The 19,281-nt window shown below is 40.7% G+C and overlaps 1 protein-coding gene across 8 annotated transcripts in view; it reads left to right on the top strand.

Annotated features, from left to right (window-relative positions):
- The window catches only part of ARPP21 (cAMP regulated phosphoprotein 21), a 207,830-nt gene that overhangs the window by 141,001 nt on the left and 47,548 nt on the right, over positions 1-19,281 (top strand). For all 8 annotated transcript variants that reach the window (XM_048511050.1, XM_048511045.1, XM_048511047.1 and 5 more), the window contains 3 exons: positions 296-459; positions 3,329-3,424; positions 8,493-8,753. In XM_048511050.1, the coding sequence (XP_048367007.1) occupies positions 296-459; positions 3,329-3,424; positions 8,493-8,753 (521 nt within the window). The remainder of the gene's footprint in view (positions 1-295; positions 460-3,328; positions 3,425-8,492; positions 8,754-19,281) is intronic.

The raw sequence follows: 19,281 nt of genomic DNA, 5'->3' as shown, positions 1-19,281 counted from the left end.
ACAGGCCGCTGGGGCTCCGGGACCATTTGCAGAATGGCATGAGAATGGTCCTGGGGGGTGCACTGACTGCAACTATGTTGATGCACCCACGCTCGCTTTCCCATGCACAAACAGCCTACCAATGATAGAATGGTAGAATAATTTGATGAATACTTGGAATGCTGCATGTTGCAGTTTGCATTGCATTCCAAATTGCATGGTCTAGATGGTCAAGATAATTAAACATGTTGTTTCTTGTCTCTCTTGGGTGATGATTGTCCTCTTTGAAAGTGCATTCAAGTGTACTTTGTTCCAGGTCAACCGTTTGTAAATCCCGATGGTACACCTGCAATATACAACCCACCCAGCAGTCAGCAGCCTCTTAGGAACCAGATAGTGGGACAGAGTCAGCAACCGCCGTCATCACAGCAGCCTGTGCAGCAACCGCAGCAACAGATTGCCAGTCACCTTGTCACCCAGGTAGGACCACAAAAAAAGGGGATTTCCAACAGTCTGACTTAGTACCAGTGAACATGATGTAGTGGATAAGAGTGGTGGACTCTAATCTGGAGAACAGAGCTTGAGTCCCCACTTCTCCACATGAGCAGTGAACTCTAATGTGGTGAACCAGGTTTGTTTCCCCGCACATGAAGCCTGCTGGGTGACCTTGCACCAGTCACAGTTCTCCCAGAACTCTCTCAACCCCACCTACCTCACAAGGTATCTGTTGTGGGGGAAGGAGTTGATAAAATCCTGGCATGTGTAACCTGATGGCAACTTCAATGTAACCTGACTGATGTGTACTCTGGTTGATATGTAAAGGGTCGTTCTCTCTTCCTTTCCTTTCCTTGTTTATTGCTTTGACACAGTTGTAGATAACTAGGCTGAATGACCCTGAGGAGTCAGGGGGAAACAGGATGTGCCTGTTGGCCCGAAGGGGGGAGGCAAGGCAGGTGGCTTTATCTATCCCTATCGGGGCCTTGGAGGTGCCTAAGCCTCAAACAACTGTTTTTCACACTTTCTCTGGGAAACTGGGAGGGGGGACTGGGCGAGGATAAAGGAGCCCAGGAAAGCCAGGTTGAGCAGAGCTGAATTTCTCAAGCTAGGTACTTGCTGCCTTTCAATAAACCCTTCTGATCAAGAATCCAGAATTTGTTTATCAGCTTAATGTCCAAGACCTAACAGTAAGCCACTTTGAAACTCCTTACAGTTGAGAAAAGTGGGGTATAAATCCAGACTACTGCTCCACCTCCTTCTTTTTCTTCTAATGCTGCTGTACTTGGAGCGCTGGTCCAAACTGCAAAAGCAGTCTGAGCGGTCGCTTATGAGCAAAAGAGTAGCAGTGGAGACATTCAAGGTCTTTATAAAGACATGAAAGATTCTGGAAAACACTTTTCAGAGTGTGCGCAAAATCAGAAAGTTCTGCCCCTCAGGCATCATTCCAAATGTGCATGTGATTCTGTGGGCTAGTAAAATATTTGTGGTCTGCTCTGCTGTCCTGCATCTCCATCTGACACTTCCTTTTGGGATCTCTGGTTACCATCCTTTGCACTAGCATGGGGACCGTTCCAGCTGTTGTAGTCATGCAAACTGCACCAGCTGCTGGAACGGTTGTCATGCGGAAGCAATGAATTATATAAGCAGTACCTCTGTGTGAATGTTTCACAGTCCCTAAGCATTCTCAAGCTGATTGTGTGAGGTCACAGGCTAATCTGGACCATTTCTTGATCTCCTCCAAGATGGGTCTTTCCCATTTTCCCAGTGTGGAACTGCACAACCTTCCTACATGCAGAAATTTTGTTTTCAATTAGACTAGCACAGAAAATAAAAATGAAATGCCTTCGTGCTTTCTGCTCCTTTCTCCCTATCAACATTGAGTGTAAAACTCCTAACTGAGGCCTGAAGCATGCAGGGATACAATGAGGCTAGGTTTTCACATCCCAATAAACATTGTTTTACATAAGAGACAAGCTCACATTCTATGATTTTCTTGGCAAAATGCTGCCAAGTGATTGTAAAAACCACAAACATCTTTTGTGCAACTCCTTAAAGGCACAAGATCTCAGGATCTGCACCTGGCAGGTCTGTCACAGGCCAGTGGAAAAAGGCAGTTCACACTTCTTCTGTAGACTAAAACAGGATTTGTGTTTTATTGAGCTGCTGCAGACTAATGTAGCTGCTTTCTGGGATTTATACTCCCTTCTACTGGAACTGAGAGATGGTGCCTTGCCAAAGGACCCTTCAGCAAATTCATAATTCATTTTAGGTTCAAGCTCAAGTCTAAGTTCAACACACGGTTGCTGAAATAGACTTCCCATCTTTTTTTTCCCCCCAAGCAAGCCCCTTTACGAGGGACAGAAATTCACTGCATCTCCATTCCGGGAAAATTTTTACCTATTAAATTTATTTCTCCAGTGCAGCACATAAAGGTGGCCGAATGACAGTTTTTAACAAATTATGGCACCCTTAACTGAGACCAACCATGCATTTTGAATTCTAATTGTGATGGGATTTGTCCTGTACTGTTACTAATTGCGATATCAATATTCAGCACCTATAATGCAGATTATACCTAGGAGGTATGCAAGTTATTTCAGAGCATCTCTTTCAGATACTGAGGAAGTCATTTAGTTGGAATGGTGATCTCTGCATAGTTTATTTAGAATCCTCCTTTAATTTATTTATCTGCTTCCTCCAAATGATAAATGCCACCTCTAGTATGTTCATATTGCACTAGATTTGCACTAGATAGCATTGCTTTTAGATGAAACCTTGCTTGTAGCACTCTGTGAATACTGGTGAGCGATCTTTCCACTAGTATTTAGCAAGGCATTGTACCAGTTATGCTTCTAAGAATTACTGATGGCATTCTGGTTTAGAACTGTGCTGTATCGAGAGCATAAAAAAAAGATGTTCCCTCTTCAGAGACCCAGAGTTGCTGGATCAGCAATAAATCAGTCTCTGGGGCCGGCTTAAGTGTACGAGCTCTCGCCGTATTCAAGTGCCACTGTAGTATTACAGCAACATTGCAACAGTAGAACTAGTATGGAGTTTCTGAGAGTAAGATACTCAATTGGGCTTTCTGCCAGTGGATTTAACAAGATTAAGATTGCAGACACACTGGGAAAATTGCAGTGTTCAAGCAACTTTATCTGACCTATTGTACCCTTCACTGGGTGAGCTGGAGAATGTCATCTGTATTTCAGGTTATTGTTTCACCTGTAGCTCAAATTAAGAGATGTCTGTCTTGCTGTAAGGCCAGTTTATATGCCAATAAAGGTTTTCTGTCTGTCTGTCTAAAGGCAATAATTGAATCTCTTTTTGTTCCTTCCCTCCTCTGCCTGCTCAGGCTCTGCAGCCTTCCTCCCAATCAGTCCAGTATCCGACAGTGTCCTACCCACCTCAGCATCTCCTGGCAATGTCTTCAACGCAGCAGTTTCCTGTGGTACTATAGATTTTTATTACTTTTTATGTGGATTGATTACATTGTCTGAGCACGCTGTGTGTTTGGGGGCACTGCTGCCCAGAGAGGAAGAATATAATTGCTATAAATACCTGGCCCTGCACAGCAACACTGGAATAGCTTGTCATGGTCCACACAACACCCTTAGAGGAAAAAAAGTCACTTGAAAGTAGCACAAGCTACATTTCCAGCATTTGAGAATGCATGTGAATGGTTGTCTCTGTCTGTGTGCCTTCCCAGGTTAATGATTGGCAAACATCTGGAGAACAGGGTTCAGTTCCCCACTCTTCCATATGAAGAGTGGGTGAACTTGGACCTGTCACAGTTCTCTCAGAACTCTCTCAGCCACATGTAGGCAGGCAGTGGCAAACCACCACCAAGTCTCTTGCCTTGAAAACCCTGACTTGACAGCAAATTCTACTGCCACCAGACATTATTTTAATACTGGCCATTAGTTGAACTTTCTGGTTCATTTTATTCATATGCTTTTAGACCACTGTAGCTATGTCCAAACTAGTTCCTATTGTGCTTTTTTAAAAAATGGGGGTTTATTCATTTGAATTTTAATCTGTTCTCTTAGTCAAATGTAGATTATCACATACATAAAAACTGATTTAAATTTTTTAAATTTAGTTTTTAATGTTTTTACATAAAGTACAATTAAAATTCCAAGCATGAGTGGTAAAAAAATAACCTGTTGTTTAAATTAGCTGCATAAATGAACACAATACAAAGTAAGAAGCAGTGCATAAGGTGAAAGCAATCAGCAAGCTTTTTAAAAAATAGAATTTTTCAGAATCAGTATTAAGGAAGAGTTTCTGCACTGGTATTCTTGATTATTCCAGTCCCCAATACTGTACCAACCCTGTCGACCAGGATGCTGCACCAGTATGGCAGAGGGAATTCCTGGGGGTGTATCCAACCTTGGCAGGCTTCCACCTTGGGTTTGGGGTGGTGTAAGTACATTGAACCCAGTCTTTCTGGTGCCGGGGGGGGGGGGGGGGGTTGGATGGTGTCCCTCACCGTACTGCCAGAAAGCCCTCTGGAGACAACCATGCCTGTCCAGGGCTCTGGATTGGGCTGCCTGTTTCAAGTGAATTGGATCAAGGGATCCAATTCTATGGGCCCCTGAACAAGATACCCCCAACTTGTTTTTGTGATTTTCTATTGGGAAAAAGTGAAGCCAGAGAATCCAAACCAAGTTAACTTAAGAAAAGGACACTGTTGCAAGCCCAACTAAGCCTTTTAAATTGAAGAGAAACAGGCCTGAAAATGCTGGCCCGAAATATTTCTGAATATTCCGACTTTATAGGGACCCAGTAATCAGTATTCTGCAAAATCTGGATGTCTCTCCAAATATAACTGAAAAATTCCAATGTTTTTGATATATTTTTGACCAGAAATAATCCAAATGCATATTCATAGGTAAAGGGTTACCTAGAAAAAAAACTACACCCAAAACTCTGAGTAAATTGACAAATGTTAAGCTATATCCTGACAGAGTGGCAAGTGTGATGCCATCCGTGCAGAGAATGTTTCACCATTAAGGTGCCACAACAGAAAAAGCTGGATCTCTAATGGCCACCCAGCTTACTGCAGAAAGTGACAGTATCAGTCAGGCCTCTGAGCAAGTCAAGCCTCTGAGGATGAGGAAGCTGGCAAAGTCCTAATGTCACTGACTATTTTCAATAAGTTTTCATGGGTCACTGATGGAGCAGGCAAAAATTTTGTTAAGTACCATTATGTATTTTTAGACTGTTTTATAGTAATGTATGTATGTTGATGTTGATATTATTGGTATTGTTTTATTGTTCTATTAAAAATATTTGTCAGCATTCATTAGCCACCTAATATTCAGAGAAAGTCATAGTGTGCAGGTTTAAGTAAATAAATAAGCCAGGGGGCAGGGATCAAGGTTCCCGGCCATATTGCGCTTTAAATGTAATAACCAGCAAAATTGATGTGTGGCCAGAAGCAAGTTGGCAGTCAAGTCTTTTAATGCTGGCCAATTATATATTTCGTAGTTTACACTGGTCTGAAATCTTGCCGCTGTATTTTTGCTCACAGTCAAAACTTCTAATAAGCTCCTGTAAGTGCCTTCCAGTAATATAACAATGATAACCATGGCCCATTTTCTCAAGGAAGTTACAGCAGATGAATTAACTGAAGACACTGCAATTCAATCCTGTGATCTGTAAGCACAACTCCAATGATATTCCCTTTAAGAAAGGAGAGACTCTCTCCCAAAAGGACTGGTTAACCACTGGTTAACCACTGGTCAAGGCTTCAATCCTAAAGACACTTCCTTGGGAATAATCACCATTTAACAAACTGAGGCTTAAGTCTGAGCACACATGCTTAAGATTGAGCCTTGTACATAGTACTTGCCAGTATCACTTCAGTTTGTTGCCCCTCTTTGTTTTTGAGCATATTTTTGCATATTTCTGGTGCATAGATTAGGATTTGTTGGGGAGGTTTTCTTTGTACCTTGAACTGAATTGCAAAAACCAGTAAGGTATCTTTTTGAATGTGTTAGTTCAAAGATGCTTTTGCATAAATTTCAGGATTTTTTTTTCAATGGGGAAATATATTTAGCAGCCACGTTAAAGGGAATCACGCTTTGAGATGGGAATTAGAACAGTGAAGAGTCATGTGTGAATCTACTTTGTTACACATTCAGGAATAAAGGGAAAGTGGCGTGCGTGCGTGCGTGCGTGCGTGCGTGCGTGCGTGCGTGCGTGCGTGCGTGCGTGCGTGCGTGCGTGCATCTCCCCGTCCATGTAAAGTGCCATTAAGTTGCAGCAAAGGGCTTTCAAGACAAGTGAGCAACAGAAGTGGTTTTCCATTACCTTCTTTACAGATCTTTCCTTGGTGGTCTCCCTTCCTGGCACAGACCCTGCTTAGCTTCTGAGATCTGATGCTATACCAGGATTGTCTAACTCTGGCCCTCCAGGTGTTCATGCTGGCAGGCACTGATGGGAATTGTAGTCCATTAACATCTGGAGAGCCACAGTTGGACACCCCTGAGCTATACCATGCTTCCTTCCCTCCTGTTATAGATAGGAGCATTGAAAAATAATCAGAAACCAGGAGCAATGTATGCAGTGTGGTGTATGTCATCAGTACCTCTAAAATTCTTCCACCAAAAATTATGAAAGTGAAGTGTATCTCAAAGACTAGTTTTGAAGAGAAACAAGCTTTTTGCTGTGTTTTCTAGGCTGAACAATTGGCCTAGATACTACTAAATACATACTAAAACCATAGCAAGGGAACATTATTGTGGTGGGGGAGAGCTTACTGTGTCATATTTGTCAGTGGCGTGTCATATTTGTCAGGAGCAGCAGTGGAGTAGGAGGTTAAGAGCTCAGGTATCTAATCTGAAGGAACCGGGTTTGATTCTCCGCTCTGCCACCTGAGCTGTGGAGGCTTATCTGGGGAATTCAGATTAGCCTGTACACTCCCACACACGCCAGCTGGGTGACCTTGGGCTAGTCACAGCTTCTCGGAGCTCTCTCAGCCCCACCTATCTCACAGGGTGTTTGTTGTGAGGGGGGAAGGGCAAGGAGATTGTAAGTACCTTTGAGTCTCCTACAGGAGAGAAAGGGGGGATATAAATCCAAACTCTTCTTCTTCATGTCAAAGCACTAATGAGTAAGCTGGATCAATGTGAAAGGTTCTTGAGAAAGTTGTGTGCTTAGGGGAGAGTTCATTTTTACTTGAAGAGGATAGACTTCCTGAAACTGCATAACATGCCCCTTACCAATTTCGGAAGATAGGGATTAGCTCTTCACCCCTCCCCATTTTTATCTTTATCCTTCCAGAGCATGTATATTTGCTTCCTGTCAAGTTATGTAAATTTTCCAACTCTTATATGATTGGGCTGGACATTCAACCCAGACCTTGGGATTTACTTACTCTGTCTAGGTATCCTTTCTAGTCAGTTGCTCAAGATAAAATTTGGGATACTGTGAAACTGTAGGAAGAGATAAACTTGGGGAATGTTGAGTCAGTGGAGATACTAAATGAGCTAGAGACTTTGAGGTATAGGAGCCCCAAACAGATTCCTCAACAGAGTTGGGATTTTCCAACTTATGCCCCAACTGAGAAAATGTTGATTGAAGTAGAATTTTTTTCTTTTTTCTGTCATATTCCAATTTATGATAACATTCTAAAATATCATATGTTCTATCATCCTTTAAAAGGACAAACAGAAAGAAATGACCTGTTAAATCTTAGAGATACCAAGAAAAACAGTGCTTTGTAAAAACATAATTCCTAACCCCTATGTCTCCTAGAACATTTTCCCTGAATAGTTTAATGTGCAGTGAGTAGCAACAGATTTTCTCAGCAATGTCAGCTGTTGTTAAAAAAACCCTTTCATTTTAGCCCCACTGATGGTAGTAGAGATGCTTGAAAAATAATGTTCATACAGATCTAGAATCAGGTTGCCATGACATTCAGATGTACATTCATACAGTCATTTTGCCCATGAATCAGTTTTTCTTCAGTCTTTTTAAACCTCCTTTGCTGCAGTGATTTTTGGAAGATCATAGCAAATTCTGGAAAGCTGCAGTGTGGCTCGGAAAGTTCGGGTTTTCCAAGTCCTGCCCATACAACATCCATTTTCCCTGTCCCCATTGCATACAAACCTGTGTGAATTCTCGGCCATTAAAAAAAGAGAAATGCTTCTTTAGTTGTGGAGATACAAGGGAGAATGTATGGCTGTGCAGTGAACAGTGAAAGGGGTCCCTTGCTTTCTTAAAATGGGAGCTGAGAATTCAGAGACCCTGAATTCCTGGAATAACCAAATTAGATTCCTTGTTAGCTATCGAGGGGAGGTGGGCTGGTTTGATGGATTTAGCGGGTAAGTTGAAGGGTTTTCTCAGATGCTCCCAAGTTCTGGTGGGTGGGTGTTTGTTTACCTTTTTGTAAGCTCATATATATTTTCTCTTGCTTTGTGTGTGTGCTTCTTTGAACCCATTTTTTTGTTTTCCAAATATCTACTGCAGAGATCTCTGTTGATCATTTTCAACTGCCTTTTGCCTCACAGCGAGATGACATGACAACACAGTTTAGCCAGATGAGCTTAAGTCGCCAGTCCTCAGGAGACAACCCTGATTCGCCTTCTGGTCCTGTCTATCCATCACCTCTTATACAGCAGTCTGTCCCCCAGGCTGGTTACGTCATGGCACCCCCAAGCCAGCAGCTCCCCCCTGGAGGTTTTACAGGTTCAGGTCCACCAGTTTCCCAACAAGTCCTGCAACCCCCACCTCCACCACAGAGTTATGTACAACAGCCGCCACCTGCTCAGGTAAGTGTATATGTCAATTACTTCCTCCTTCTGCCAGAAGTATTATGTTTTCTGTTCATTTTATAGTAGCACAATAATAGAGAATAGGCTGTCCGAAGAACATTTGCAGAAGTCACTGCCACTAAAATGCAAAACAATTTCACAGAATTTCAGTAAGACCAAAACATATATTGAATTTGATAGGATTGGTCTTGGGTTTTTCTTAATGAAAATGCATCACGTTGTTATCATCATCACCATCATCATTATCATATCCAAAGAATAAATTTTCATATTATCTTGGCCTGAAAGGAGCAATCAGGCAAGGTCTTCACACAATGAAGCAAATGCATTACTGGCTATGTGACTATGTTCTCTCGGTATGTTCTTCTGTTGCCTTGATTCTGATCATACTTTTGTTGGTTCATTACGCATTGACTATGGCACCAGCTGAAGCCAACACATACACACAAAACAAAACAAATCCATCCTACAAGTCACATGACTTGCTTAACTTCGTGGACCCCTAATGGACCTCCCTGGATAACCCTGTACAAAAACGTATGCATGAATAAAATGTTGCAATGGGATCTGCACAAATCTAGTGATGTTCTGTGGAGACCATCCACACATTCAGCTGAGAGATATCAATAATTGCCATAAATGGTGAGAGATCAAGTGGATATATGAGCATATATAACCAGCCCTTTAAGAGCAGTGCTCTGAACACACTGATGTATTTCTGGATACATTTGCACATATATATTACACATATATTGTATGTGCACACATATTACACATAAATGATTTCACATACGTTGCAGTAGATGAGCAGTTTCTGTGTTTGCAAATAGTGCTATTTCTAGTAGCCATTAGGAATGTGCATTTGGCAAAGCCGAGCCAACACCCACCCACCCTGAAAATACCGCAGTGGTATTTTTCAGAGGCTTTTTATCCCCCCCTCCAAATGGCTGTGTTTTAAGGGAGCCCAAAAGTAGATCACAAATAATACTGAAATTTTTTTTGCACTATTGAGACCAGTTTGACCCTGTCACCATTTAAAAAAACTGAGGAGAATCCCCCCTCCCTCTCCCCCTTTCCTGCTGGCTGGGTCTTGGGGACAGCAGGCACTGCAGAGCTGAACACTGGCCTTGTACGGGCTGAGTTCCATTTAGCTTTGCTCTGCCTACCTCTCCTGAGACCTATGTCGAGTTGGAGGTACTGGATTTTGGGGATTGGGTTTAATAAACCCCCAAAATTTCAAATATCCAGAAAAAGCCAAACCCATCCCACTGTGGGGATTCAGATTTTTTGGATTTTTTTAAAAAAATTCCATGTCTATTAAACCCTTACCAATAAAATACAAGGGAAAAATGGTGTTCACTCCTAGTAGCCATTCATCATATTTAATTGACTTGAACATGTACAACAAGGCAGGACAGTAATGTATACTGTCTTCCTGAAGACTGATTAGGCTTTACTGTTAGCCTCCCAATATCCATGGATGTCTCCTCAGACTCCTGACAGAGGAGGGAAAGCAATTATTGTCAAGGAGCAAAAGTGCCCAGATGGTTTCATAGATAACTTACACATTTTTATTAAAAATAGCTAAATGGAATTATAAGTAATTGCAGTTAAATGAGCACCTCTGTACGATGAATACAGTTAGTAACATCACTCTCATACAGACACACAAAAACACTTAAATCTTATGAAATTATTCCCCTAATTTCAATTATCACTTGTTTATTATTTCTTATTGCTAAGACAATTGCACTTCTCAGTTAAGGGTTCCAAGGCTTCTTCAGACCATTCATGCTCCCTCCCACAAGCAGACTTTTGCCCCCCACTTGCAGGCACTGAAAAGCAGAGTGGCACTATCCTTCTTGTGGGAGGGAGCACTCTTCCTCTTGCACACAGGATTGCTCCCCCCATTCCTGCTTGTCAAGCCTTCCGGGGCACCCTGCTGTTTCCAAAGCCACCTAGGGGATTCAGCTTTTTTAGTTTTTTAGAAATTTCCAGGTCTATTAAATTCAAACCATTAAATTCTAGGAAAAATGGTTGTCACCTAGGGCTTGGGAAAGGGTGCCCCGAAAGACTGACACAATTTCGGAATATTTCGGTATAGGAGCCAAATAGAGCTGATTGATATCAACTCTATTTGGCTTTACTGAGTCAAAAATACCCAAACCCAAAATTTACCAATAGAAATTATCGGTGCTCAGGCTCTGCGCAAACCTGACAGTGCAGCAGACTCTCACACAGTCATAATTGGTATGTAAATTACGAAAGAAGTGATGGAGGAAAGGGTTAAATTTACCCTAGCTGTACCTGCACAATGTTCTGCAGTCCCCCTCAAATGGCTAATGATTATAAATATGTGAAAGTTCAAGTTACTGAGATGTAGTTGTCAGGATTGGAGAGCAGGCTGGAGAGCCATTACATCAGATTCTTCCTAATCATGACTATTTGTTGCAAAGTGATTTCTCAGGTTATGTTTATAGTTCATTGCAAATCATTTACTTTCAGTCAGAAATCTTCAAACTCATTGCCATTACTTTTCACACTTTTTCTTACATCAGCTTCATTTTGAATACACATATGAAGTTCTTCCAGTTGATGAAGAAATGTCATGTCTGCATTTGTTTGTGGTACAACACCCACCATATGTTGCATTCTAGTGAAGTTGTGTGTTCCTGCATGACAGCAGGTTGGACTTGATGGCCCTTGTGGTCTCTTCCAACTCTATGATTCCATATGTGTTAGATCAGTCTTTTATGATCTTATTGAAGAGTTCCAAAATAGTGGTGACTTCCTTATGTCATTGTTGATGATGTGATGTCATTGTCATCTACCAGATAAGCAGTTGAATATCAAAAGCAGAAAAGTAATGGGACTGGGGATTACGATGGTGGTTCACCATGACTATGCAATTGAACAGTTTCATAGGCATAATTATTTGGGGGTTGTGTTATCTGAAAAAGGTAAGTGGGTCTGTGACTTAAATTAAAAGCTTTGGAATCCTTATGGTCTATTTATCACTTTGAAAGAAATTGAGAGGATAGCAATACAGTCAGAACTAGTCTCAACATATTTTGCAGCACAGTCTCAGCTATGTGATGAGGGGAAATTTTAGGATAGATCGGACATCTGATAATATCCAGAAACAGTGTCTAAGATTATTGAAAATTTCAGTTATTATATGCCCTTCCAGTAATCCTGTAGCAATTAGCAGAGTGGTGATAGAATTTATGTTCATCAGCTTCCTTGTCTTTTAAAATTACTGTCATCTTTCTACAATGGGAGAGAATACATTGCCAAGAAAATGTCTCTTGGATCTGTTCGCTCATGCAATAAAATGAGCAGAAAATTTAAGAAACTGCATCTTTTTCCAAGTGAAAACAAGTAATAAAAACAAGCCAAATGACTTTTTTTTACTGAAGATTTAAATTCAATCTGGAGCTTCTCATTCCTACCGTATTTCCATTTTATTAAATCATATCAAGCTCTTAAGAGTTCTTTTCATGACAAGACATACTCTCCTTGCAGAAGACTTTTTTCCCCCATTAATATTCCAGGCTATAACCTACATCATATCTTGAAGGGCATTTTTTGAAAATCCCAGATAATAATGCTTAAATTTTTGTAATTCCGTCAATTGAAAATGTTTGTCATGTGCTTCATAGTGCCATATATAGTGGTTCGAGGAAGAAATGTAAAGAGAAAATTATTGGTCGAGGATACTTTAATCAAAACTGTTAACCATTCAAGAGAAATAGGTCATGCAGTGCCAAAGTTTACAGTGGTCTCATAGCTTTGAAGATTCCAGTGGTTTTCCAGGAATGAATGGAATGAAGATTCCAGAGTTTTCAAGAAGATTTACGGTTCACTTTCCACAGTCCCAGGCATGGTCTATTGCTTCTGTATTGCTATACCTCTGCCTGTATGTTGATGACAGATACATCTGCCTCTGCTGCATCTCCTAGTTAAGGCTGAACTAGACATGAAATGAGATGTTTATTTATTTACATCATTTATATCTCTCTTTTCTCCCCAATGGGGACTCAGAGTAGTTTACATCATTCTCCTGTTCTGCAGTTTAGCCATGATGAGAATTTTAAAAATTGTAAAGGTAATGAGGAATTCCTGTTGGCTGCTTTTGAAAACTGTGGAATGGTGTCTAAAACCTTAATGCGTTTTCCACCTGCAGTTAGTTTCACAAGGGAAGAAAGATGGGTATAGCACTTCAAGGCAAACTCCAATTTTGGAAGAGGAACTTAAATTTTGCAGAGACATGGGAGGAAAGGATTAAAACCCCTTTCCCCATGATCTTCAAAGCCACCACATGGGGCTGCTGATTAACTTTTTTTTATGCACTCACAATATTTTCAAAACAAGGATTTGCTGGAAAGAAATACTGATTCTTCTGTCCTGATGCGCTCATGGAAAGAAAGATCTGGATGACCTCCACATGATTCCAAGCTTCATACATTATTGCAGCAGTTGGTTCTGGAACAGAGGGAAATGGTTTTTGGTTGGGGGGGGGGACTATAACATAGGGTTGGTAGCATGAGAATCAGGTCAGAGAATCAGGTCAGAGATTACTGTGACAAAACTAGAGTAAAGGAAGAGTGGTTTTATAATGGATGAAACAATGCCTTGTCTTCAGTACTATATTTTCAGTGTTTTACTTGACTGGTTAAATGATATGGTTGTCATGATCTTGGCTTCTTAGTCATTTCTTAGGGTTGATCTGAAGAATAGTATAGGGATCCTCAAACTGATTTGTCATCATATGTAGGCAGGGAGACAGAACGACCACATGTAGGGTACTTTATCTTCCCAAATACCATGTATGCAGTTGTTGGCACAATGCAATCTGTGTGAAACTGGTTTTTTTTTTAATTTCATGGAATCCTGATGCTGATTTGGAATAGCGGACAGACTTGTGGCAAAATAGCTATTAATTCGTTCCTGTAATTGCTGAAGCCTTTCTACTGCCAGATCCAGTGTCATGGGAGAAAGACAACACTAGACAATTTCTGAACATGTCCAGTCAGTGTGGGATTATCTTTGAAGGAAAAAGATGGAACTGCTGTGCCTGGGAGTCAAAGGATCTTGCATTAATATATTAAAGTTTAATTAAAGCCACCTTTACAATTGTCTTTTAAAGCCCAGTTTCCCATTTCGCATCAGAGGAAGAGCAAATAAATTTTAAAGTTTCAACATCTAAGAGAGGTAGAAAGCAGTTGTTCTTTGCTTGCCTTTTCCGTCTGCCCTCCATTGTCTCCTTCTGACTCAGAGATTATTTTAGAAGCTTAACAGGACTTTTCTCCTGCTGTTCTGGCTCTTATCTGATTGTTTTATGACAATGGCAAGCCGTGGAGAAAATGCCTAGAGCAACCTAGTTTTTCTTTTGTCTCCTCCAGGAGAAAACTCTTTGCTGTCTCCCTTGCAAAAAAAATGTATTGCATATGTTCTCATCTTGTATTCTCTTCCCTTGTGTTCTTTAGTGTTCATGTCCAAAGAAACTATGTAATAACCAATCTGTATATTTGAAGTCTATGACCCATAACCACACTCTTATTTAAATTAAGAGGATGAAATTAGTAAGCAAACAATTACTAAACAAACAAACATCAGTAAACATACAATTGAGAAAGAGAGTTTAGCCTCCCCTGAAAAAAGCTATTCCACATTTTTCAAAAGAATCTGTCTGTGGATGGGGTGTAGGAGACATTAGATTTAGCAAATAGCAATGCCACGCATCTGCTTTCCAATAATTGGGTAAAGTAGAATATTACACAAGGTTTTCTGTTAGTTCTCATTAATAGTTTAGGATTGGGGTCTTTATCTGAGAGAGTAATGCAGTTTAATTCTTCAAAGTGGTATTTCATACTGGGATTCAGGGACCATTGGAGGTCCACAAGAATACTCAACATGGTCCACAGTCTTTTGAAAGGACAGAGAATGTTGAAATGAAGGAATGCAGTAAGGACTGTATACCTCAGGAGAAAGGGATAGAATCAACTTTCCCCATTTGGAGTGGGGGGAGACCTCATAGCTCTTCTTCCACCCATGATCTCCTCAACTGAAGGCACCTCAGACCACTTGCCCGAAGCGAGGGGAAACCTCATAGCTCTGCTGCCACCCATGATCTCCTCAACGGAAGGTACTTCAGACCACTTGCCAGAAAACATGCTGGGAAATAATACCTTTGTCCTAAGCACTCATACTGGTCAAAAGGCCCCAGGGACATACAATACCAGTGAAGTCAAGATCATTGCTCCCCATACATTCTCTGTTGTGCATTGGAAAATTTCAGCAAAGGAACATATACATGCCACTCCTCATCAAATAGTAATTTTTGTTTGAATACCAAAATTTCGGGTATGTGTGATACTGGGTTTTTTAAATTTCTGCAGCAGCTGTAAAAGTTTTTGCAGTCTCCTTCCCATTGTTAACCAATAAAGGAGATTTCTTGTCACCTCTTGTACTTTTGAGTCAAGGGTTAAGACGGATGAGAACTTGTGTCAGGCCTTTTTGGTACACTCTGCCACCTGGCAGTTAATAATTTTTTCCCCTTAAACTTGGTTCTAAAGTTTAGCTCACTGTATTGGTTTTGTGTGGCTTCCTATAAGCACTTTAAAATAGTCTTTTTCATTATGATCCTGCAAGGGAAAATGGGGCAGCTTGGAACTCCGCAGAATTTTTTAAAATCAAAAAGATGTTCTTTAGATTGTTAAAGTCTGTGTGTTGCTTATTTAGATAAAGATGTGTATTCTTGGGAAAGCCATTAATGCTTAGTTACTGTCAAAGTTATACATTAATCACCCTGAATTATATGATTTTTTTTCCACCTAATGTTTCATCCAGCAAACAGCATTCTTCAGTGATCAATGGATGCTTTGATAAGCTGCTAAATTAAGTATATAACAAATGCATACTTTTCCAGTCAATTAAAAATATAATTTCTCTGTGTTTAACTCTGGATAAGAGTATTCAAGTTTGTATAGTACTTCATAAATATCTGAGCTGCCCATTTATGATGATATGTACAAAAATGTCTTGTAACTGGTTCAGTCCTAACAAGAGATTACTTTGAAACCATTCTTTGTCATGTTAAAGCACATACTCTATATTTGACTTATGCAAGGAAGTTTGTTTCTTTTCTTTTAATTGGTGTAATTAATTCCCAAAGGGGCTGTTTCATCATTGATTTGTTTTTTATGGTTTGTAAAATTATTGTTTCATTATAGTTATTTTATTTTCATACTTCTATTTTGATATTATTTCCCATTGGTTTTAATGAAATCCCACACATTGGTCTGGATCGTCATGGTTTTCCATCCAAATTGGATGAACCTCAAGAGATTTGTAAAACTCCCCTATGGCATCCATACTAAGGCACTGCAAAAGTCCCATCTTTACTTTTATTTAAGTGTTGTGTTTGGATTACAGTCGGGACACATACAGCCCAATCTGGTGGAGGAGGGTAGATCCGATGCCTCCAACAGTATTCAGTGGCACAGCTACCAAGAAAAGAAACAGAAAAATCTGTCAACTTCTGAAGCGCCCAATTGAGGGTGACTGTTTACCCCACCCTTTCTCGTGGCACAAGTCTGTGCCTGGAAAAGGGAGCATTCTGGACAAAAAGAGCATAGGAAGCTCCACCCCAAAAACAGCCCCATCCATGCCAGTACAGGCTCCTGTGGAAGAAGAACACTGGAACAACAGTTTCCAAGTCTGAGCACTGCACAGTTTCGCAGCCTCTTATTCCAGCAGAGTCGGCACCCGTGTCAGTGCAGTGCTGCACCACTTTCAATCCTGTGCCACTTCCAAGACTGATTAATGAAGCAAATGGTAAAATCAAAAGTTAGGCTTCAACTAACCAAAACTGGCAGGAAAATGCAAAGGAAGGAAGGAAGGAAGGAAGGAAGGAAGGAAGGAAGGAAGGAAGGAAGGAAGGAAGGAAGGAAGGAAGGAAGGAAGGAAGGAAGGAAGGAAGGAAGGAAGGAAGGAAGGAAGGAAGGAAGGAAGGAAGGAAGGAAGGAAGGAAGGAAGGAAGGAAGGAAGGAAGGAAGGAAGGAAGGAAGGAAGCCCAGAATAAAAACTAAGATCTTACCTCAACAGTGTGGACAGAGTTGTTCAGCAAATGGGGTATTTATAAATCTACCCTGAGGACCTAAGAATGGCTATCATTTAACTTAGCCAGGAAGAGGCCCTCATGGTTCAAGGAATAGTCATGCATATGATGGAAGATTTTTTTGAAGAGGAAATAACCAAAATATTGAGAGGAGCAAACACAACCTGCTCTGAAACTGGTACTTTGATAGTCAAGGTTCATAACACCTTTCTTAATCAGAGCATAAACCTTTGGTGTTTCCCATGATTTTTCATAAAATCTGATGTTATGCTAAGGGCCATCACCGTTTCATCCAGAAGTTTAAGATCTTTTAAAAAATACATACAAATACCCCTTCTCACTAGAGACCAGCTTAAGCCTAAAATTAAGCACAGGAAGCCAGACCTTGGCTTCCAATGGTTTTTAGGCAAATTCTGCATGAAGAGAAAATACCTGACACACAACAGGAGGCATTCGCAAGTGGCCGTAGGAACTGAAGAAAAGGGTGGTCCAAGTTCTCAGTTACAGAGCTTATCCAAATAGAGGGATCAAATAAAAGGAGAGGAATAACATTTAAATTAAGGGCTAGAATAGCACCTAGTATATCTCTTTCAATTTTACAATGGAAAGCATTTTAAACTGCTCCTACACTCAATTTGCCCTATTAAGTGCCAACTTATGGTGACTGCCTTAAGACAAATTCAATGCAAAGAAAATGCCTAGATATCTGAATTCTCTATGTTGGTCAAGTGTCAAGAGCCCATAAAGTGTTAAGTGCCAATAAAAAGAAGTTTTGTTTGTTTTTGAGAAGACTTAAGCCCCTTCCGCACGTGCAGAAAAATGCACTTTCAATCCACTTTCCAGCTGGATTTTATTGTGCGGAAAAGCCAAAATCCACTTACAAACAATTGTGAAAGTGGATTGAAAGTGCATTATTCTGCACATGCGGAAGGGGCCTTAGCCTTCTTAAGATTAATTTGCAAGTCCTCCTTAGAGCAATGCGTGGATGAGAAAGTGGTACCCTGGAGGAAGGTTTTAGAGTTGTTAGGCACTGGGGAACTTTCTGAGACAAGCCATACTTGTCCAAAAGAGACAGGCTTCACCTGAACCAAAAGAGAACCAGACTGCTGGCAATTAATTTCAAAAAGGTGGCAGATCAGCTTTAATCCTGGGAGAAAGATGGGAGGAGCTGGAGAGTTTCTAATTTGGGACAAGGTAGTCCAAAGGGATGATTGCATAAACACTCAGGGAGCTTAATAGAATTTGGGAGTGAGGGTGGGATGGCAAAGGACTGTGTGGTGGGTAAGGAGCTGGGAGAGGCAAAAGGTGCTGAAGTTGCTATATGTCAATGGTAGAAGCCTCCAAGCCAAGATGAGGGAACTGGAGTGCTTGATGCTCAATGACAAATATAGTAGGCATCTCAGAAATAAGCTCCATAGGCAAGGCAGGTTGTTGGAGGTGTTGGGTTGTACATCAAAGGAGGCATAGAATAAATTAAGTTAGAAAACATCAGGGAAATTAACTCCTCAACTGATGCTATATGGGCAAAAATATTGGACCCTAAGAATTATTTAAAAGTGGGGGTGTACTATCATCCCCCCCCCATCATGAACTTGAGACTAATCTTGAGATGGAGAAGAAAATAAGGGAGATGACTAAAATAGGGGATGCTACACTACTGGAAAATTTCAACTACCCTTACATTGACTGGATGAACATGTGCTTGAATCATGCTGTAGAAACGAGACATAAAAAATGACTTTGTACTGGGACAGTTGGTCATAGAGCCAACCAGATGGATAATCTTGGTTCTGAGAAGGGTTCAAGAATTGGTGAGAGATGTGGAGGTTGCCAGCAGTTGAGAATAATGGCCAAAATGCTAAAAGGTTCTGGCTTCATGCAGTGACGTAGGTATAGATTTGGATTGTTTCCAGGACTTCTCCACCATCTCTGAATTCTCTGTAGCTGCTTAGATCCTAGAAGCCCCCACTTTGGGAATTCAGTGTGGAAGGTTTTAAAAAGAAAGTGGAAGAAAGAAACCATCATAAATGGTCAGAAGGCCTGTCTGACAAGATCTTTCCTTATAGCAGTCACCTCTTTAGTGGGAATTTTCCTGGACTTGTGGTCCCATCTCTCTAAGTAGTTTTTTCAGTCCCTTCTCTCACATTCTGGCATGAGTCATTTGAGGGGCTGCACTCTCTCCTCCTCCTCAGGCTCCTTCTCCAGTTCCTTTCTTTGTAATTGTCCAAATTTCATGAAGCAGTTTCCATATTGCAGTTGTATCTGTGATGTTATATTCTTTTCTCTGTAATTCTCATCTGTTCATTTTGGTGATTCACAGAAGCAGAGGAATATCATTCTAAAGTCATGGCATATTTTTTGAGAACAGAAAATTGTGTGTTTCTAATAATTCCTTGCAGAGAA

The sequence above is a fragment of the Sphaerodactylus townsendi genome, linkage group LG11 (genome assembly GCF_021028975.2).
Source record: "Sphaerodactylus townsendi isolate TG3544 linkage group LG11, MPM_Stown_v2.3, whole genome shotgun sequence".
Lineage (NCBI taxonomy): Eukaryota > Metazoa > Chordata > Lepidosauria > Squamata > Sphaerodactylidae > Sphaerodactylus > Sphaerodactylus townsendi.
The sequence above is the reverse complement of the archived record's forward strand: the minus strand, read 5'-3'. Positions and strand labels throughout refer to the sequence as shown.